Source organism: Sminthopsis crassicaudata, chromosome 1, assembly GCF_048593235.1.
Source record: "Sminthopsis crassicaudata isolate SCR6 chromosome 1, ASM4859323v1, whole genome shotgun sequence".
Classification (NCBI taxonomy): Eukaryota; Metazoa; Chordata; class Mammalia; order Dasyuromorphia; family Dasyuridae; genus Sminthopsis; species Sminthopsis crassicaudata.
In genome coordinates, this window is record NC_133617.1 from 27,108,339 (window position 1) to 27,131,538 (window position 23,200).

General features: G+C 39.5%; 1 protein-coding gene across 1 annotated transcript in view; it reads left to right on the forward strand.

Annotated features, from left to right (window-relative positions):
* TBX5 (T-box transcription factor 5) overlaps nt 1-23,200 on the forward strand; it is a 67,612-nt gene that overhangs the window by 30,581 nt on the left and 13,831 nt on the right. Inside the window, exons 4-6 of the mRNA XM_074269969.1 lie at nt 1,032-1,084; nt 1,585-1,737; nt 12,651-12,742. Coding sequence (XP_074126070.1) covers nt 1,032-1,084; nt 1,585-1,737; nt 12,651-12,742 — 298 coding nt within the window. The remainder of the gene's footprint in view (nt 1-1,031; nt 1,085-1,584; nt 1,738-12,650; nt 12,743-23,200) is intronic.

Genomic DNA, 23,200 nt, shown 5'->3' on the forward strand with positions numbered 1-23,200 from the left:
AAAGTCCTCAATAGACAAATCCAGGCAAGCCAACCCATCCTGCCCTCAAAAAGCTTATTCTCTGCTAGGGAAGTCAGAATCCTGAAGGAGCATTCGGTAATATGGGTCTGTTTCCCTTTTTCCAGAACTTTTTGGATCCAAGACCAGCTTTCTAGCCAAGATATTGTTATCATTATTGTCATAACAGTTTGGTAATTAAAAAAACAAACAAACAAACAAAAAAAACCTGAGCATGAAAAGTGCCCTTGTTTTAATGAATGCTTTTAAAAAAATAGGGATGCTAAAAATAAATTTGCTTTTATGAATTTATTCATTTCTTATTTACCTGCCCTCTTCTTATCAATCACTGGCTTTAGAAGGAGAAGCCCAGGAAATGAAATGAAATGAGTTATTTCTTATATACTGACCTGCCCTCTTCCCATCAGTCACTGACTTTAAAAGGGAGAAACCCAGGAAATGAAGTGAAATGGGGATAATAATGAGACAGTGAAGTTAATAGAATCTCCTCCCCTGTCACATGCCACTTCAAAACCCAGTCTAAATAAAGAGATGGTGATGGAGGGAGAAAACATAATCATTCTAAATTGAAAAGGCAGACAATTCGGTGCCTATGAGTAGCCCGGCTGTGCTTAGGGAATTGTGTTCATAAAAACTGGGAAAGTTAGGTGTTGTAATAGTCAATTAAAATCCTGTTGGGAGGATTTGAACAGGGGTCTTAGTGATTCCAAATCTACTACCAAAGGAATCCAACTCAGGCCCCTGGGTTTTGTGAGATTATCTGTGGCAGAACCAGATTAAAATGCAATTGAGAATAATTTAACAAAATAAATGAAAATCTAATGCAATATTAAAACAAAAAGACCTGCTAGGGAAATCTTAAAAAATCAACCCCATAGATTTATTTTCTAGACAACACCACCCTGGAGTTCAAATCATTGGGAGAAAATTTGTTTTGTTGCCCTCCTAATCAACTGTATTAGACTTTTCCATTTCCCTGCTTTTTTCTGACTTTCTACACCCCGGAACAATAGGCTTCATCTCCTATCATGGGGATGTCAAGAAATCCATTCCCAACCCCCACCAGGTAGCCAGGAGACTAAACTGTGAATAGTATCTCAAAAGTCTCAAGTCCCCTTCAGCAGGCCCCATCTAGACTTCTCTCTTTCCCTTTCCTCCCTTGTTCAGTTCCCAGGTTGTCATCCCAGTTTCCTCCCAAAAGGAATCATGGGAGCTGACTATCATAGTAGTTATTTAAGGTTCTCTGAGCAGGGAGTTAATTTATTGAGCAGCATTTATTAAGTATCCTGATTTACTGTTGTGTATACCTTTGGGTATACTCCCTCAACATTTTCCAGGATACTTCTGGTGAAAAATGCCATTTGGAAAGAAAAAAATCTTTTCCACTCAACTATTTGCCTTTTTCTGTTTAAAAAAAAAAAAAAAAAAGACCCCAAACAACCAAACACACACTGTATACAATGTTATTGTTGTTATTATTTTTCAAAGGATTATCTTGAGTAATTTCTAACAATGCTTTCTGATGCAGCCTGGATTTTTTATTCTTTTTTTGAATTTATTTTTTAGATTATACTGAATTCCATGCATAAATACCAGCCTAGACTGCACATCGTGAAAGCAGACGAAAATAATGGATTTGGCTCGAAGAACACAGCCTTCTGCACCCATGTCTTCCCAGAGACGGCTTTTATCGCTGTGACCTCCTACCAGAATCACAAAGTAAGGAGATTCGTTAGTTAAAACAGCCGCTTGTATATTGTACACGCCACTCTATCTCGAACCCAGGGCCTTGCTTCTTGAGGAAACACCTGTACCGATTCCTAGGGCATTTAGAAAGCCAAAGAGCAAGGGACAAACATGCAGACCGTGATCCTCTCGTCTTCTCCTGCCTTCTCTGTCTCTCTGTCTCTCTCTCTCTGTCTGTCTGAATCTCTCTGTTTCTGTTTCTCTCTCGGTCTCTCTCCCCCTCCTCTCTCTGTCTCTGTCTCTCTTCTCTCTCGGTCTCTCTCCCCCTCCTCTCTCTGTCTCTGTCTCTCTTCTCTTTCGGTCTCTCTCCCTCTCCTCTCTCGGTTTCTGTCTCTCTGTCTCTGTCTCCCTTCCCTCCTCTCAGTCTCTCTCCCCTTCCTTTATTTGTGTCTCTCCCCCTCCTCTTTCTCTCTCCCCTCCTCTCTATCTCTTTATCTCTGTGTCTGTCTATCTCCCTCCCCCCTCCATCCTTGGGTGAATCCCCTGTCTATTCCACGTACTCGCCCTAAGTATTTCTACTCCGCAGGGGGTGCTGCTCTCGAACTCCCATCATGGGCGTGTAATCGCAAGGCAATCTGTAGTTTGTAACTGTCTGTTTTTCCAGTTGCGCGTAGACCCCTAGAAAGAACAACAGTTTCTATCTACCCCAAGGGGAGCTTCAGAGGTGGTTAAGTTTACTAGAGGAAATACCGGCCAGGAAAATTCTCTAATATAAAAACTTAGCAGGACCCGCTCTGCCTCAGCACCTAGTCTCTTCCCGGCCCTGTCCGCCGGGGCCATTCCCTCAAAGAGCTGTCAGGGAACGAGGTTACAGTTACCCCTTTGCCGGGAATCTCCGATTCCCTTCTTTTTAGGAGGAAATAACACACTTCTTACAAACACTCAAAACAACAGCAACTGTTTGTGTGTATATATATATGTGTGTGTGTGTGTGTGTGTATATATAAAATACACACACATATATGTGTATATATATATATATATATATAATTTTAAAAAAGTATATACATATACTTTTTTAAAAAATTTTTTTCTTTCCTTTGCGGGTTACAGTAAGACCATAGATTCAAAACTGGAAGGGAACTCAGAAGTCATTCAATCCAACTCTCTCATTTGGCAAATGGAGAAACTGAGGCCCAGAATTTAAGTAATATAATTAAGGATCACACAGCTAGTAAGAAATAAAATGTCATATACCTGCCAGATATAGTTATTATCCTTAGTATTCTCATAATATTACTACTACTATAAATATTATCTACAACTGCTACTACTACTACTACTACTACTACTACTACTACTACTACTACTACTACTACTACTACTACTACTACTACTACTACTACTACTACTACTATTACTATTACCACTTTACTATTACCACTACTACCACTACTACTACTGCTACTCCTATTGCTACTACTTCTGCTCCTACCACCACCACTACCACCACTACCCTACTACAGACTACTATACCACTCGTTTCCCTATCTCTATAAATTCCCTATAAATTCGTAGACGGGGGTTTATAACCCATACAACTGAAGAACTGGTCAGACCGATATGAAACAATTCACATTTATTGTCCCATTCCCCCCCCCCCCCCCCAGAAGTAGGATAGAAGATTTCTAATTAGCACAAAGAAAAGTATTTCAGGGATTACATAGACTGGGGGAGGGGGCAAGCAGGGGACAGGGGATAGTAAATATCTTATAACCTTCAGCCCATCTGGTGATGGACCGACTAGGACTATGCCGGACACAGCATACAAAAATATGATCCATAAGTAGTATACGACATGGAGAGAAACCGGGTGGCCTAGTAGCTATAGAGCTGGCTTTTCCTCAGCCTTTACCACGTACTAGTGGTTTGGGGAAAGTGCTGAGTTGGGTTCTAGAAGGAGTTATCTACATAGTGAAAGGAGAGGCGCCGTCCTTGTATCTCCTTCCCCCTCCCCCCACGCTTAGGTAACGAGTATCCAGCCTTCCGCGACCCCTGCTGTGATTTTCTCCCCACGGGTCGCTATGTCAATTTCTGTAGTTTCACTTTTCTCTGCTTGTATGCACTCGCTATATGTTTTGGGGGAATGTTTCTCATAAAGGGGATTTGCAAAGCCAGGGATTGAGAACACGAGAGCTGGCTAAATCTCCTTAGCGGGGGGAAAGGGTGGAGCCCCATCTTTTATTTCCCGGAGGAGGACGATCCTTTTTTGCTCTCTATCTGACCTTCCAAAGTTGAGTCACATTCAATACGACTTCCCTTACCTCTAGGAAAGAAGCGTCAGCCCAGGTGTTAAATGCTGTGGAGCAAAGCGGAGTCTCCCGGGGTGGCTTTGGGGTGGGGGGGAGCGTTTGAGATTCCTCCTTTTATCGTTGTGGATTATCCAGGGAAGGTGAGAAAGTTGGGGCCGCGCCAGGGAGGGAGCAGGGCGGCACTATTATATTATATATAATAATATAATATCATATATAATAATAATAATATATTATTATAGAGTATTATAGTATATAGTATACTATAGGTGGGAGAGGAGGGGGCACACGCCCTTGCCCGAGGCTCCTTTCCCCGGCGCCCCGACGTGGGGTCCTGCCTATCTCACCGCCGCCCCCCACTCTCAAGGAAATGAGTCCGGCAGAGGCCCCAGAGCAGCGTCAGATAGAGGGGACCCCTTTTCCTTGTCTCATCCCAACCCCTGGTAAAGGAAGCTATCCGGTTGGGTGGTGGAGACCCGCGGAGGGGCAGGAAGGGGGTGATTATGAAATGATGTGGTTAGACTCCAGCTGGGGACTGTCAGTGCCTCCGCGGCGCACATGACCGATGGCTTTCCCCCAACGCGATGGCCAGCTCCTTGGCGCTCGGCTCCGTCGGGGACATTAAATGGGCGGGCCAACAGCAGGCGGCCCGCAGAGATCTGCTTGTCATAGGGAAGGCACTCCAGGGGCCACGGGATGAGACAGAGGGAAACCTAGATCCCCAGGAGGTTCCAAAGGTGCTCTGGAATTCAGACCCAGTATTCTATGCACTCGCTGCACCGTCTGTGATACAGAATATAAGCGTTGATACATTTTCAAAATTATTATGTGTGTATATACATATGGATATAGATAAAAGAATGGTAACTTACTTGACAATTAGATGACAATTTCAGAAATAACTACTCAAGCATGAAGATTAGGTCGTAGAAACTAGTATTTAGAAAGATGTGCACCCTGATATAGGATAATTGGGGACATATATGGGACATATAGTCTATGAGCTATATATTCCATATGTCTGAACATTCTTAACATGTAGAATAGTTGGGGACACACATGGGACATATATTCTTTGAACTATGTATTCTATATGTCTGAATATTCTTAACATATAGAATAGTTGTGGACATACATACTATGAACTATATGCTCTATACGTCTGAACATTCTTAACATGTAGAATAGTTGGGGACATACATGGGACATATATTCTATGAACTATGTGGTCTATATGTCTGAACATTCTTAACATGTAGAATAGTTGGGGACATACATGGGACATATATTCTATGAACTATATATATGTCTGAACATTCTTTTATATGTAGAATAATTGGGGACATACATGGGACATATTCTATGAACTATATATATGTCTGAACATTCTTAACATATAGGATAGTTGGGGACATACATGGGACATATTCTATGAACTATATATATGTCTGAACATTCTTAACATATAGAATAGTTGGGGACATACATGGGACATATATTCTATGAACTACATATATGTTTGAACATTCTTAACATATAGAATAGTTGGGGACATACATGGGACATATATTCTATGAACTACATATATGTCTGAACATTCTTAACATATAGGATAGTTGGGGACATACATGGGACATATATTCTATGAACTACATATATGTCTGAACATTCTTAACATATAGGATAGTTGGGGACATACATGGGACATATATTCTATGAACTACATATATGTCTGAACATTCTTAACATATAGAATAGTTGGGGACATACATGGGACATATTCTATGAACTATATGCTCTATACGTCTGAAAATTCTTAACATGTAGAATAGTTGGGGACATACATGGGACATATATTCTATGAACTATATGCTCTATACGTCTGAACATTCTTAACATGTAGAATAGTTGGGGACATATATGGGACATATATTCTATGAACTATGTATTCTAAATGTCTGAACATTCTTACCCTTTTAATGTGTATACACATTGGGCCATACACAATAGTATACATGTGACTTCATGGAGTGTTTTTCAACATAACCATCATTGTCTGTGTAATAAGTCTGGGAAACTTTTACACGAATCTGTCTAGTGAGGTGTGAATGTGTTTATGTTTTCATCAAACCTTCCCTGACCTTCTCTAATCAAACAAGATCTATGATCTATCCCTACTGATATCTGTATCATCTATCTTTATCTCTGTCTACAGATGGGGTGTGGAGTGTAAAACTATTGAAACCCCAAAGGAAAAATATTCAGGGAACAGTAAAACACAATTGGGAAAAGACAGTCTTCCCCTTCCCCCCTCCCCTTTCCTCACAAAACAAAGCAGCATCTGTCTGACTTTGGAAAGTTAGTCTGACTGAGGCCATACGTGACAAAGGCTCAAAAAGTGTTTTTCCCTCCAATATTTGTGAATAATATTAAGATTATGCTTTTAATGTGCCGTGTGCAAAAGGTCTTTTCCCTTTCTCTCTCACCCCCATCCCTTTTCCAATCTAACCACATATGGCACATTCTTATCCTCAGTCTGTCCATATGTAAACACAGCTCATGTATGCTTGAGGTAGTACTAAATGTTCTCAAGCCTGGGTTCTTTAACTACACCTGGAAAACAGGCTTTTTAATTCCTAGCTCTCCTCTACTTCCTGCTGCTCCCAACCCCAGTTCTGTGTCTAATAAGACAATGGGTTAAACTATGTGGCCTGGTCAGTTACTAATCAACTAATTAGTACCAAGTCCAAAACTCCAAAGATTTGATGGTGGGATATATTCCTCCAAATTTAGACACAATACAACATTCATTGCTTGTAAGCCAATGACAAAATAAGTTTGTAGTTAAAATCACATCATAGTAGTTGAAAAAAAAATCAATTTTTTCCCCGAACCCCCCCAAAAAATCTACCCCCCAATTTAACTTAATTACCAGAAGCAGTATTGTATGTAATAGAAAGTTGACTATATCTAGTTTCATAGGGCCTGAATTTAAATTTTGATTTGCTAATAGTTGGATGATGTTGGACAAGTTTCATTCCCAACTTGGGTATATCTTCCACTTTTGGAAAATCAGGGTGTCCCCAACCAAATGACCTCCAAGGTCATTTAGCTTGAGGTCTAAGATCTTAGAGTAGGAAATTCATCTATGACTCCTATTGCTTAAGGGGTTAATGGTCTTGCCTGTGGTCACTGGACTAGGATCAGAGGTTTGACTGTCTCTAAGACTGGCCCTCACTCAGTGGGCCACTTTAATACTGAAATAATAATAGTAACAATAATTAACATTTAAATAAAATGGAAAGAATTCAAATCATTCTTGATAATTCTTTTGTATCTCTTTAGTATTTATTTTTCTATGTATACATAATTTGCCTTGGCTGGAATGTAATCTTCTTGAGAGTAGGGATTGTGGGATTTTTGTGTTTGCAACCTTAGAGGCTGTTACATAGCAGGTCTTCCATGAAGGCTTATTAAATTTAATTGACTTGAATTGAATTGGACATATATTATGTCATTATTGAAATACATCATATCATTCATGTCTCACAAAGGCTCCAAATGCTTAAATTTGGCCGAACAATGGGTGAATTCAATACAAATATTGAGAGCTTAAAGTCTAGCATTTGGCCAAATTTAAGTCCACAAGAGAGAAATCTAAAAATTTACTGAACTGAATTTTTGCATTAAAAAAAAAAAATCAAATAGATTGGCTATGTTAATGAATGGAGCCTATTAAAAATTCAGATCTGAGTCCATATGGCTGGTCTGGTCTAGTAAAATGGAAAATAGTTTGATTTAAAGACAGAAACCCTGGGTTCAAATCTTAACTGTGTTATTGACTAGTTGTGTGACTCTTTAAGTTATTTTGCCTTTCTGGGCCTCACTTTCCTTCTCTGTAAAGCGATCAGGCAAGACAATATTCAAGATCTTTTCCTTATTTCTACCACCATGACTTCTTAACGTAGGGTCTGTGATTTTTTTTTCAAAAATATTATGGTAACTATATTTTGATATAATTTGTTTCCTTTGTAATCTTATGCATTTTATTTTATGACTTTTAAAATCTTGTTCTGAGAAGGGGAGTCCATAAGCTTTACTAGATTACCCAAGGGGTCCCTGACCCACAAAAAATAAACCTCCTTCTGAGTCAACCAACCAATCAAAAAATTTTATTAAGGGACTACTGTATGCCAGATACAGTGCTAGACACTGGGAATAAACTATTCAGTCTCTTCTTCCTCTATTTGGAGGCACAGCTGGAGTAGAGATATAACTTATTTCCCCAGATGCTTTATAGTCTGAAAAGATATTTTAAAACTTGAATCTTCCCCTAGCGAGGCTGACCCTGAAGCCGGGTTTTGGAAAGTTTCCCCTAAGTTGTCAGAAGCTCTAGGCCTGAACCCAAGAAATATTTAGGTGTTAAAAAAGGTCACGTGGACGTTTCATTTCCTCACTAGTCCAGCAATGACTGTGTATGCTGAGCAGGTTTATCACCCCTTATATTAACTTCCTTTGCAGTTGGCCAAGGCTTGGTTGCTGCCTAAGTCATTGGGTAACTGACTCATATTTATTAGGTTTTAGTTTTCTGGTGGGGATCAGGAAACTACCCCCTCCTCCCCATATAGAGAAATAATTAAGATTTTTTGCCCTCATGAGAATTCTTTTCAAAAGCAAGAATTTGAAACAATTATTCTCATTAATTTTTACAACCTCTGCCTCGCCGGTTGGACTTAGTATTTATATTTGCCCCCCTTTCCACTCCCCAACCTGAATTCTCTCCCTGGGATATCTGGTTTAAGGCTCATTTGGGGGGAGTTGTTTAGTATTGTGGGCAGGAAGGGCCTGTTACAATGGTATACTTGGCATGGAAATGGACATCTGTGCTGTTTTAGATATATAAGAATGAGTGCTTATATGCAGAAGATGGAAACCTCCATTTATCTAATCCATTACGACTTGCAAAGTTCTCTACATAGTGAGCTCATCAAATTCTCACAAAAACCCAATGAGGGGTGGTATTGTTAGCCTAATTTTGCTGATTAGGAAACTGAGTCTCGGAGACATGGGGCTAATCCTGACTTGAAATGAAAATGCAATTAGTGGCTGAGACAAGATTCCAAACCAGGTTTTTCTGCCTCCAAGTATACTTCTACTCTCTACTGAGTCTCATTGTCTCTGAAAAGTCAGCAAGCATGGGGAGAAGAGGGAGCCAGTATAAGATGGAACTTCTGGCATAAGTGAAAATCACTGACAAAATAACTATGTACATTTCATTTTGTCTCTGTGTAATTGACATCTATCTATATGCAGAGATTATATAGATATTAATATATACATTGTGTATGTACATATTGTATAATACATTATATATACACATACATGTTTATCTGTGTGTATATGTATATGTATTTGTGTGTATATATATGTGTATGTATATATGTACATATACATATCCATGTATATAATCTATTTAATAAAGTAAAAGGATTTGTTGATCCACACGTATATGTCAATTATTCAACCAACCTGGATTTATTATGCACTATTATGCACCAAGTACCCATGCTAAGTGCTGGGGATATAAATATAAATAATGAAATAAATCCATCATTTCAAAGAAATTACCTATATATGTGATTAAACAGATTCATATTCTACCGAAAAGATAGGGAGATAAAAAAAAAAGTCAACACTAGAGAAGAAACTGCAGAAAAAAGCTAGGGAGGCATATCAGTTATGTGGCCATGGGTAAAGCTACTTAACTCTATTAAGCTTGTTTCTTTATCCATAAAATGGGTATAGTAATAGTCATTTCCCTCCTCACAGGGATATGGGGAGACTCATTTGAGAACTATGCATTCTAAAGGTTTTGTAGACTTCAGAGTGTAGAAATTTCAGCTGTTATTGTGAGAAGGGCCATGGTATAGTGGATGAGGGAGTAGAGATATCCCCCTTTTGATATTTACTAGCTATATGAACCTGGACAAGTTCCTAATCTCTCTGGGTCTCAGTTTCCTCATCTATGGAATTAGGTTGTGGACTCTAGCTCTAGAACTACAATCCTGCGATTGCTAGTATGGACTTCCTGGTCCTCTGGCTTTGTCACTTGTTCCCTGTGTACTTTGGGCAAATCAATTAGCTTCTCTCAATTTGTTTTATTCAGTTTCCTCCTGTGTAAAGTAGTAGTGGTGGTGGTATATGGAAGAACTACATGAGTTTTAAGACCTTTTCCATTTCTAAGGTCAGCAACACTTCTTTTAGTTTTAAGTGGAGAGTTTGTTGCACTAACAGAGCCTTGCTTGAAAAATGAATCTCTGGGGTATAAACCATATATCATAGGGTCACAATTCTGGAGATAGAAGACATCTCAGTGGCTATCTAAGGCAAGATAGGCAACATTATGTGATTTGTCAAATGTCAGAGTCTTCTGCTTCCTTTAGGTGTCAGTTGGGGAAGAGGAAGAGTTTTTAGTTTTACTCTTTTGTAGATTTCACAGTTGAAAATTTAGTTCCCACGTCCCGCTTCAGTGATTCTGCAGTTCTTTGGGAATTCTTCATCTCTCAACATCCTTCTTTTACCTCCCTAATCCTTAAAAATGATGTAACTTCTGAATTTCTCCCCTACCTTTCAATAATTTACGATTAATTAGTTTGAATTTCATTATGGCAAAAGCTTTAGTGGGGAAGGCAACTTCTATTTGTTATGTGGACTTTGGACTTCCTTAAAAATAGACCTTTGGGCAGCTAGGTTGTTTAGTGGATAGAGTGCTGGGCCAGGAGTAATAATCTGAATTCAAATCTGACTGCAGATATTAGCTGTTTATCCTTGAACAAGTTATTTAACCCTAGTTGCCTGTTGAAATTCTGCCTCTTATCTTTAGTAACAGCCTGAGAGTTGGCTAGTGATCTTCTGAACTTCTCACTTATGAAAGGGGATAAGATTGACTTCTCACAGGGTTGTTATGAGAAGCAAACAAAACAAACAGTGTGAAGTACTTTACTATCATTGTCAGCTGATAGGGTTATCTTTATTTTAATGGATGTATGACTTATCATAGATGGGTATGCATGTCATGTATATCTTATTGAGCATTTTGTATATGTATATGTATGTATATGTACATGAATCTGTATATATGCATATATATACATAAATATGCACATGACTATGTATGTATTTGCCTTGCTTTGTATCCCCAGACCTTAGTATCAAGTCTGGCACGTGAATGATTGATACCACATTATGCTATCTCTCAAGCACAAGATTTATGTATGTATGTACATATATGCATACATAATATGTGTATATACATATTGAAATAAAGATAGAAATAAGTGTGTACAACATGCATATATATGCATGTGTGTAAAATCGATCCTATACCTGATACAAGAACATGATTCAGTATCTGTCAGTGCATCAACAAGTATTTAGTGTGTGTTATGTGCAGGGGCACTGTGCTAAGGGTCAGAGATACCAAGCAAAGCAAGTACATTGTTCCAATCCTCAAAGAACTCACATTATAATGAAAAAGGCCACATGCAAACGGCTATGAACATAGGTATAGATAAGGTAAGTGGAAGGTCTCTCAGAGGGAAGGAAGTGCTGGTCTGGGAGGCAGAGATAGAGAGGCCTCCTACATAGTGGGAAATTTGAGTTGAGTTTTCAAAGAAGCTCGGTTGAAGTTTTGATTTTGATATTTATTGTGTATGAATTTGGACTATTCATTTCACCTTGAAGTGATCATTATGAATATCAGTCATGTAGTAAACAAAAATATTAGATTTGGGAATAGTAGCTTAGGTTTTGTTTGATGTCTGCCACTTTCTATGGGCAAGTCACCCAACTTCTGAGCCTCAGTTTCCTTGTCTGTAAGATAAAGCTGTTGGGCTACATGGTCTCTAAGGTCCCTTCCAGCCCCAGATCCATGATTCTATGATATATATTTGAGAAAATGTCAATGTAGCACTGGTCCTCAAACTTTTAAAATAGGGCACCAGTTCACTGTCCCTCAGACTGTGGGAGGGCCGGACTATAGTAAAAACAAAAACTCAGACTCTGTCTCCGTCCCTCAGCCCATTTGCCATAACCTGGAGGGCCGTATAAACGTCCTCAGCGGGCCGCATCGGCTATAGTTTGAGAACCCCTGACATAGACTATGGGAACTATATGCTCGATGCTTTCCTAGGATTCTCAAAGCAGCTTTAGAAGAGACGATTTGCTTTCTTTGAAACTTAGCTCAGTCCTTTATTATCCTTTGTTGTAGTGAAGATTGCCACACTGCTGGATGGGGAGTGAACATGTCAACGACTTAGATTAAAAAAATATCAAGTGTGAGGGCCTTGATTGTGTCTGAAATACTCGATGTCAGCGGCCCATGCTGGAAGGATGCAAAGGATATGCATTCAATTAACAGAAAACAAATCCAGGCTCCCCCTTGCCCCTCCTCTTTTAAATGAAGTCTGATCGTGGAAAGCATCCATGACAATAAAGCGGAGGGCCCCGTTGACGTGATTGGCTTAATTTGGTTTGCCACTGCCAGCACTTGAATTTCCATGGTGCCTGTTAGCTCATGCTATGTGCTAGCTTTGCAGCAATCTATTACAGACTCATTCTGTTCCCCTCTTCTAGATCACCCAATTAAAGATCGAGAACAATCCTTTTGCCAAAGGATTCCGGGGAAGCGATGATATGGAGCTTCACAGAATGTCAAGAATGCAAAGGTAAAAAAAAAAATAAGTATTTTAATTCTCTCTTTCCTAACTCTGAAGCAAATCTGAAACAGAAACAGAAATCAGCACCCTCCTTTTTGCCCTTGCTGGAAGCCAGGCCAGTGTTTCCTATCACAAGAGATAAATAGGCAGAGGCTATTTAAATTCTGCATTCTGATAATTGGGGTCCTCCGGTTTCTAGGTGAGAATTCCAGCAGGTAAGTTGACGCATCTCCCATCCCACTTTGGAGGCTTCTTCCATCTGCTCTTCGAGCTGTCCCGGCACCTTGTTCAATCTGGAGCTCGGTAGAGGCCTTGTGGTCTGCCTTTCTATAAGTTACAGCTGATGAACAGTTCTCCTTTTGGCACCAGCTCTAGCAAATGAAAGGAAAGTTAATGACTTGATTTCCTGGGGGTGAAGTACAGACAAAGTGGACGCCATATGGTGTCCAGGGCTCAGGGGAATTGGGAGCTGGTGCTAAAAATTGCTTGGTATTCTTACATATCCTGTGGTCACAGTTGCTGATATGATGGATAGAAGGGACTGTACCATATATATATAGTGGGAATTTGGTCTGGTAGAAAAGGCCAAGCAAACAGTGCCAATTTTGCTGAATGTTTTTCTGCCTCGATTTCATTACAGAAGAACTTGCCAGATGGCAGAGGGATTATAAATACATCTTTTGCCTTTTTACAAAGGAATTACATTTTCCTCCTCCCCTTTTTGAGGAGGATTTGCTCTTTCAAAATCAAGAAAAGATAGATGAGATTGAATTCTATGCATCTTTTGGGGAAGAGAGAAAAATGATGATGTGTCTATTTCTCCTAGTGAAGGAGACATGTAAAGAGATAAAAAGAGGGCGAGAGAAAGATGTGAAAAGAGAGAGGGAGAGATGGATAGGAATAAAGGAAGTAGAGGGGAAAAGGAGAGAGAAGAAAGACTGAGGTAGAGGGATACACAGAAAAAAACAGACACACACCCAGAGAAAAAAAGAAGGGGAGGGAGAGGGAGAACCTAGATGTTCATTTCCACTAATGTTGTCAAGGGGATTTACATTTGTGTTGTATTTGATGGCCCCTGTTGATGACCCTTCTTCCTTTGAGATCTTGTGATTTGGTGAAGCTCACTTTGGAATGTGTTGATTTTCTAGAGAGCTGTTGTTCGGAGAGAGGTATTTTTGGAATGGTAGAATGGAGTCATGGATAGAAAGCCATCCTTAATTTTTTTCTTTAAAAATTTTTTTTTCCTTTTCTAGAATCAGTTGGGGTTAAGTGACTTGCCCAGAGTCATACTGTCTGAAATGAGATTTGAATTTGGGTCTTGTTGATTCCAGGGCTGGTGCTGTATGCACTATGCCACTTTGATTAACTCTAAAGCCAGAAAAACACAACTTGAATCCCCACTTCAGTGAGTCTGATTGGTCACTTAACCGCCAAGGGTACTCTTAACTATAAATTACAGAGGAGATGTCCACCTGCATTAGTGGAGGATTTTCCCATTCGGAATTTTCCTGTATCAGTGAAATCACAGGAGTAGTTTTTACCTTATCATTATCAGTTTAAAACTGAGCCTTGGGCGGCTGGTGGGACCTGAACCATCATCTCAGCTTGAAGAAGAGATGGATGGTCAATTGTGTGCTCCCCAAGGCGCAGGGGATCTGGTAGTTACTGTTAGGCTGAGTGAAATTCCATTCTATTCATCAGTTATTTTTACAGTCCTCGTCACCATAGTGAGTAAGCCTTTACCAAACAAAATCCTGTTCCTAGCTTGGGATGGAGGGAAGTGTGTTCTGCAAGGGTTCCTCTTGCCATGGCTGGGGATGGTGTGGAAGCAGATCACATTAACGCCCCTCCTCCTCATCTGTCTCACGCTAAGGTGGCAATGCTCCATGATGAGGAGGGGTCACTGGGAGCAGGCCCAGAGGGAGATGAAAGTGGGTGAGGAGGAGTGGAAAGAGGCAATGGAAGGATGAGAAGGTGGAGCCTGGGAGTAACTGAGTTTTATTCCTAGAACTGTTCTTAATCCCTATGTGCCCTTTCACCTCACCCAATGACATAAAAGCCCTTTGAGGACAGGACACACACACACACACATATACTATATATATGAGAGAGAGAGAGAGAGAGAGAGAGAGAGAGAGAGAGAGAGAGAGAGAGAGAGAGAGAGAGAGAGAAATAGATACAGATTGGTAAATAGATAAAGATAGATATAGATATGGATAAAAATAGACAGAGGTAGATATAGATACAGATAGGTAAATAGAGGATATAGATATATGATAGATGTAGATATAGAAATAGATATAATATAGATACATGCAGATTTATATATATATATATATATATATATATATATATATATATATATATATATATATATAAAGATACATGGACAGAGATAGGTAGATATAAATACACATAGAAAGATATAGACAGATGATAGAGAACTAGATAAATATAACTATAAATACATACAAATTGATAAATAGTTATAGATATGGATAAATATAGATGGACAGAGAGGAAGATATAAATACAGATAGGTAGGTAGATAGATATATAGATATAAATATAGATACATATCCAGTGTCCTGTCAGGGACACCATATTGTCTCTATAATTGTTTTAAACCTTGGATCCTAAAGGCACCCCCTAGTGTCACCTCAGCTTGGAATTCCCCTCAGAGGTGATAGTTTCTTAAATGAGAGAGATTAAATGGAAAAGGCAGGTGTAGACATGGCTTTGAGGAGCCTTGCAGTGATAACGGCCAGGGGTCCAAAGATGAATATGTTGCTAATAGACAAGACTGTGTTTTCTCCTCTACATAGATTAAAGGTCACCTGGAAATGGCAGAGAACTCAGGTCTCTCAAATCCCAATTCACCACTCTCTCTCTCATAACCTGCTACCTCCCATCCTTTGCCCAAGAGAAGAGAGCCTGGGAGAAGGACCCAAAGCTAGTTCGGCATTTGCCCATATGGATTATTTGTGGATTATGATGCTTTTTCCATAGCAGTTTTTCCCCCACCATTACCCAGCATACTTCTAAGGATTCCTTGCCCACAAGCACAGACACATCTGGTGTGTGCTTATGGGAAACAGATTGGTTTTTCTATTATATCAAGCCAGATACACTTAGGAAGGTAAAACCTCCCGGTACTTCCTCCTCCTCCAACCCAGCTATTAGGAAGGAGTTTTTAGAGCATCCTTTAATTAGGCTTATTTGTGTTTCTTTATCCACTTTTTCTTCATAGAAGCTTCCCTTCTCCTTTAGTGCAGATTAGCAAGACTTGGGAATTTACTAGGGACTTATAGAATTCACAGCTTTCTTCAAAATTTCAGCTCAGGTGGCACCTCCTACAGGAAGCCTTTTATGATTCCCTCCTTTTTTACTTCCTTTTTTTTTCTTCCTCTTCTTCTTCTTCTTCTTTCTCTTCCTCTGTAAGGATGAGAAAGGAATTGTAAGGGTCCTTTAAATGGCCAGGCACAGTGCAACAGGGGATTTGAGTGGCCCAGAAGTAATCTCTGTGGATATAGGACTGACCTGTGGATGGGATCCTGGCCATATTGAGATAGCTTTGTAATGGGTGATGGCTCTCTCGCTGGTTGGCTGTGTGTGAGACCTCACAGGCCCTTTATAAGCCCACTGCAGATAGCAGTTGCTCTCTTAAACTGGCTCCCTAACCTGGGGTAGCTGAGCCAAGCTGATGGATAGCCGAGAGGTAAGGAGTTTGGTAGTGATCACGTGGGTCTTCAGACCAGGTGCTCACTAGGGAACTAACAAGTCAGGACATCAAGTCAGGGCATTATGTGAGTAGGTATAATAAAGGCTTTTAAGATTACACGTGGCTGTTCTTGAGCGTGCTACCGGTTATTAAACTCTAGATTCAAGAAATCATGGCCAGAGACCTTTGAAGGCCTCAGAGGAGGCGAGCCGGGTAGAGTTGACATTGCAAAGGTCAGTGGTCAAAGGTACTCTGGTGGGCCTTGGACAGACTGCCAGGAGTGCATGTTACACTCCTCCTCTTCCTTCTTTTTCTCCCTCATCTTTTCCCCTCCACTCTTCCTCCTCTTTATCTTCCTCTCATGTATTTAGTCATCTGTTTGAATATCACACATTGCTTCTTCCAAAGAAAAACAGCTTCATTAGGGCATTGCCTGTTTGGCCTTTCTGATTTTTATCTCCATCATCTAGCATAGGACAGAGATGTTGAATATGTACTTGGCTGATTGGTTGAAAACAAGCACTTGTGGCTTTATTTTTAATGTTGAATTCATATATTCTTAGTACTTGGTAAAGTAGGTCATTTGGGTAAACCCATCTATTCCATGGAATATTACATTAATATCTAATATTTACATATACATAGATATATAATCCTCTCCTAATTTCTTTCTTCCTTCTCCTTTCTCCTCTACTCTTCTCCCTTTGCCTTTCCTGCCTTCTATTTCCCTTTTCTCCTTCTTTCTCTTCCTTTCTTCATCTCCACTTCCCTTTCCTTTCTCTTTTTCTCTACTTCCCTTTGTTCTCTTTCCCTCTTTCTCCTTATTTTTTTATTTCCTCCTTTCCCCTTTATTTTGCTCCCTTTTCTTTTTTCTCTTCCAAGGATCTCTTGACAGTGTTGGGAACTGAGTTTGAGGCTGTCAGGAGACTTTGTTAACATTCTGCCTCTGCTTGGTCTGCTCCTTCTGTTCCCTGAGCCTCAGCTACCTCATCTTTAAAGTGGAGGTCACTTTTTCACCTTACCTCTTTGGGCTTGAGTAAGGTAATTAAAGGATACTTGGGAATCCTTTGAGTACCATATAATGTTAGCCACTAATGATGATAATAGTTATTCATAAGTAGAGTATTTAGAGCTGGCAGAGACAATCTCATTCAATCCCCTATTTTACAGAAAGGGAAACGGAGGCCCAGAGCAGGAAAATGACTTGTACAAAGTCACATTAGTAGTAAGAAAAACAGAGAACCTAGTAAGAAACAGTATAATTCCCCTCCATCAGGCTGTCTCATGTCTTCTGTTAAAAAAAACAAAGAAGAAAAAAGTCATGTTGTCATTTATAATTCTCTCTTCACCTCCAAAGGAATTCTAGATAAAAAATGAGCTGGCCTTTCATCATATAAAATATTTATTGAATATCTAGTGTGCTAGCAAGGAGAGCCTAAAACAGAGAGAGCAGCCAGGATTTTATATATTCACATATTCATGCACATACACACGCACACACACACACATATATATACAAATACACTTGCATATATATAAATATAATAGATTAGCACAAATTTATATATATACATACATATCTCTTTATAGATGAAAAATATTTTATAATATGGACACATAATTTACACATATTATATATACACAATACATGTATTCATAATCCATTCATAAATATATTTACATATATGTACACACAATACATAGGCATGCATATATTTAATATAGAAATATATTTACATGTATGTTTATATACATACATGCACAACACATTTATCTACAAATATATTTACACATGTATGCACATGCATATTTATCCACAAATATATTTACATACATGCATCACACATAGGCACAATTCACCTATTAATATATCCACACACATATGCATATACATAAGTATGCAAACACTTATCTACATTTACATATATTATATCCACACACATGCACAATACATAAGCATCATACATTCATATATAAACCAATTTACTTATATGGATACATGCATCATACATTGACATTTATGCATATACATTTATCTACATATTTACACACAAGTATCATACATAGGCACACACAGAGTTAATTTATAAATATATTTACCTTCATGTGCACATACACATCAATTGGCACACATTTATCTATAAATATATTTACACACATGTATATCTACACACATGCACAATACATAAGCACATATACATGCATTCAACTATAAATCTATTTACATGTATGTATACACACATGCACGTACCACACATGAACATATATGCATAATTTATCCATAGATATATGTATGCACACACACATACATAGTTAATCTATAAATATGTTTACATACATTTGAACACACAAGGCATGTATGCACACATTTATTTAGATATATAGTTACATGCATATATACCCATACATGCAAAATGCATTGGCATGTATACATACATTTAATAACAAATATATTTACACATACACATAACCCCAAATACATGCATGCAAAAAATTTTTCAGAGCTGGGAGGGGCCTTAGAATAGGAGATTTCATATCTGGGAGAGACCTTGGAAACCAACATCCTCATTTTTCTGAGTAGGGGACAAGGACAAGAGCAAAGAGGAGACTTCCAAAGTCAGTATCCAATATTTGCATATATATAGACAGGTGTGTGTATATACATATATGTATATATGTATGTATATATGTGTGTATATCCACACACACACACACACACACACACAGAGTCAACACACACAAATCCTTCGTAAAATACATCACTCCTTTCCCCTAATAAAAATCCTCTGATGGAACACTGAAGTACAATGAAGCCATGCAATTCTCCACATTGACCTTGTCTGACAGGGTATACCACCTGTCTCATAAGTATTGGGACACCCAGAGTTCAAAGTAAGTTGGTTCTCTGGTTGATTTCTCCTGTAGAACTCGGGGCCCATAGTTAGGACACCCGTTCTTTCTTTCTTCTCCCACCCTCCTCACTATTGCTTAGGGAGTTAAAGCTATCATTAGCACATTGATTCGTAGAGCTGCAGCGCCTGCCCTGGCTCGTGGCAAGTCTGAGGCACTGAGGAGATATGATGGTTTGGGACCCCGTTTCTTCCCAGCCCAAATGGGGCAAGCTCAGTCACTTAGGCCCAGGTAACTTGAGCTGACATTATGTACCCATTCATCTTTGCTACAGAGCCTAGACTTATGAGGAGGGCTGTGGTTTAGGTGGAGTCTTAAAGTTAATTCATACCTCGAGTAGATAGACATATTTTTCACGGGGGTTGCTCTAAGATTACAATTACAATCAAAATGATCAAGACTCATGTCTCTGGGTACCTTAGCCTAGCACTCTATCATTGCTGACATGGATTTCATTTAGTAGAGTGGGGCTTCCTGTCACAGGATTTTCTGTGGGAGAATACAAATGTACTTAATAAGTGGCAGGCACATAAATTGTGGCCTTTGGAAGTCTTTGCTCTTGTCCATGTACCCTACTCTGAAAAATGAGGATGATTTCCAAGATCTTTCCCAGCTCTGACATCCCCTGTTCTAAGCCCCCTCCCAGCTCTGACATCCCCTGTTCTAAGATTCTGCCCTGTTCTAAGATTTCCTTGCATCCTGATATTCTGTATTATAATGTTCCTCCCAGCTCAGACAATGCATGCGCTAAGATTTGCTTACTTTCTGCCATTCTGTATTACAAGATTTCTCCAAGGTCTGCTATTCCTCATTTAAAAATTCTCCCTAGTTCTGAAATCTGATTTCCTTAGGAGTGACGTTCTATCTCCTAAGGCTCTTCCCATCTCTGACATTATTAGGCCCCTTTTATTTTGCTGATGCTCCCCAGCCATGTTTTTCTGTAATTCTATCTTATAGAAGTGACACATTCTAAGAATTCCCAGGCAGTGAGTGATAGGAGTGCCTAAGGGCAGTTGGGGTGATATTTGGGGGTGCCTATGGTGGGGTATAGCTTCAGATCATACCCTGTGTGAGGCTTCCCTTATGTAGGTATGTAGCTCAGTTCTAGCTCCAGATTCTAATTTGGGGACTTGCTGTGTGACTGTGGGAAATTAACCTAACCTTCCTATATACTCCTGTTCTTTTAAATGGGGCAGACAGATCTCAATGACTGTTAATCCATCTCCCCAGGTTATTGGTGAAGATTGAGTAGTAAAAACCAATGGTAAATCACTTTGTAAAAATAAAGGCCTGTGTGATTATTTATTATTTACATGGGACCAGATCCCTGACTTGGGATTCCCTTTGCCAGGGGGAATACATGCTGGATGAGAATAACCTTCCTTAATGTATTTGAGAGTTAATAATGTGGGTAGGATACTAGGAGCTTTAGAGGCAGCTTCCCCCTCCCCTTAAAAGAATCAAAAATGTACTAAATAAATGGCTAGAGAGAAGACTTATTTGATTGACTCCTACAGGGGTTTTATGGTCTCTTGGTTCACCCCAACTGGCTTCTCTATTAGTTTGGAAAAACCTGCCAAGCACCGGGTAAGGTAATTGCCAGGGGGAGGCTGGCCAGGACCCTGCCACCTGCCGCCATGAATGGCCAATTCAGGCACTGTGGTCTAAACAGTGAACCCGGGGCCTTCGTTAGCAGGCAGGCCAGGCAGGCGGTTATACTGGGGGGTTTCAATATTCCCTTGTAAGGTTTTACAACCTCGAACCCTAGCAACAATGGCGGCATTCACTGGGCTCACTCATGCGAGACAGAATTCAGAAAAAGGGCCAAGTCCACAAGCCCTGCTCAAGGTGAGCAGAGGGCATCTTATGGGCTTGAGACTGGGCCAGGAGTTAGATTCTTGGCCCCTGGTGCGAGCTGAATCTCTGCATTGTGTAGAGTCAGTGGAATGGAGGGCCCAACTGGCATGTGGACATAGTAGCCAAAGCAATTATTGGCCTTGGTATTGACAGGGGATCTTCAAGCAGTCAATTTTCCCTTTTATTAGTAGAACTTTATTTATTCATCAATAACAACTGACATTTTGATAGTACTTGTGTATATTATATATGTAAATAAAAGACATTTCATCTCTTCTTTCTAAGTCTTAGGCTGTACACCTTGCCTGGAACATACTCCCTCCTTCTTGCCTCTATGTTTTCAGAATCCTAGCTTCTTTTGATGTTCAGATCTTGCAAAAAATCTTTGCTTATCTTCCCATCTTTACCCTAAAAATGTATTTACTTTACATTGCTGAAAGGGTATTCTCTTTTTTGACAGAATATGAGTTTCTTGAGAACTGAGATAATCTCATTTTTTTTTTTTGCCTCATTTGTGCTAGGGCCCAATGTCTTGACACATAGTAGGTGCTTAATAGGGGTAGGTATTCTATTTGTCTGATACCATTTCTTTTGGCAGCTAGATAGTACAGTACATAGAGTGCTTAGGCTGTAGTGAACTCCCTTCTCAAGGAGCTCACATTCAAATGTGAGAGGGAGGAAACTTGTAAAAAGATAGGTAAATCTAGATACATACTGAGTTCTTGACACATAGTAGGTACTATGTGCCTGGAACATAATAAGTATTTAATAAATGTTTGTTGATTAATTCTTGGGGGCCCTTGTCTGATCCTCTTGAAGGCTCAAATTTATGTGTCAAAATGGGAGCAGAGGATGTATGTAGATGGCAACAAAGGCAACAAAACAGGATGGGCTTGGAGTGTCAGGAAGATTCATATTTCTGAGTTCAAATCTAGCCTCAGACACTTAGTAACTGACTTGTGAGCCTGGACAAGTCATTTTATTCTATTTGTCTCAGTTTCCTTATCTGTAAAGTGAGCTGGAGAAGGATGGTATACTATTCCAGTATCTTTCTCAAAAAAACTTCAAAGGGGATTATGAAGAGTAGGACATGACTGAAATGACTGAATGGCAACAACAACAAAAAGTGCTTCATAAATGCTGGTTGGTCAAGTCCCAGTATATCCCAGTGGGCAAGTGATAACAGACAATAGCCTTTTGTTACAGATGAGGAAACTGAATGTTAGGGATTTTAAGTTATTTGAATCCATGTCTTTCTTGACAACAAGCTCAACATGCTCATTCCATGTTACTTCTTTGCCAAATTTGTTGAAATTGTAACTGTAGGAGACCAGCCAAGATGGTGGATGCCCTATCTCCAAGTCACAAGGAAGGTGGGAGATTTTTAACTTGGAGAAGAGGAGACTTGGGGATACAGGAGAACTCTCTTCAATTTTCTGAAAGATTGTGATGTGTGAGGGGAGGGGCTAGGTATTGTTTGTCCTCAGGGAATAAAACCAAGAACAAGGAGCAGAATTTACAAAGGAGAAGATATAGCTTTAAAGTCACAAACAAACAAACACTATGACATCAAAACGAACCCAATTTCCTACCAAGTAGCTGCCCCAAAATGGGACAAGCTAACTCCAGAGCTTGACAAACAGAGGCTCAATAGAGCTTGACAAACAGAGGCTTGACAACCACTTTTACAGATACGTTATAGTGGAGATTCCTTTTGTATATGAATGAGCACTTTGCCAGCTCTCAAATTCTTTGATTTTGCAATTTCCATTAGAGTGGGGAGTGTGGCATTTGAGATGTTCAAGTCACACAAGGGTCTTTTGTCCTCCATGCCATGACTGAATTCACGAGTGACTGAAAAGTTTTGGGATACGAATATTTGGTCCTTGTTACCAAAAATGATGTCGACCAATGGTCAACAATCAACAATCATTGTGGTTCAATCATGTCTGATTCTATGTGATCCCATTTGAAGCTTT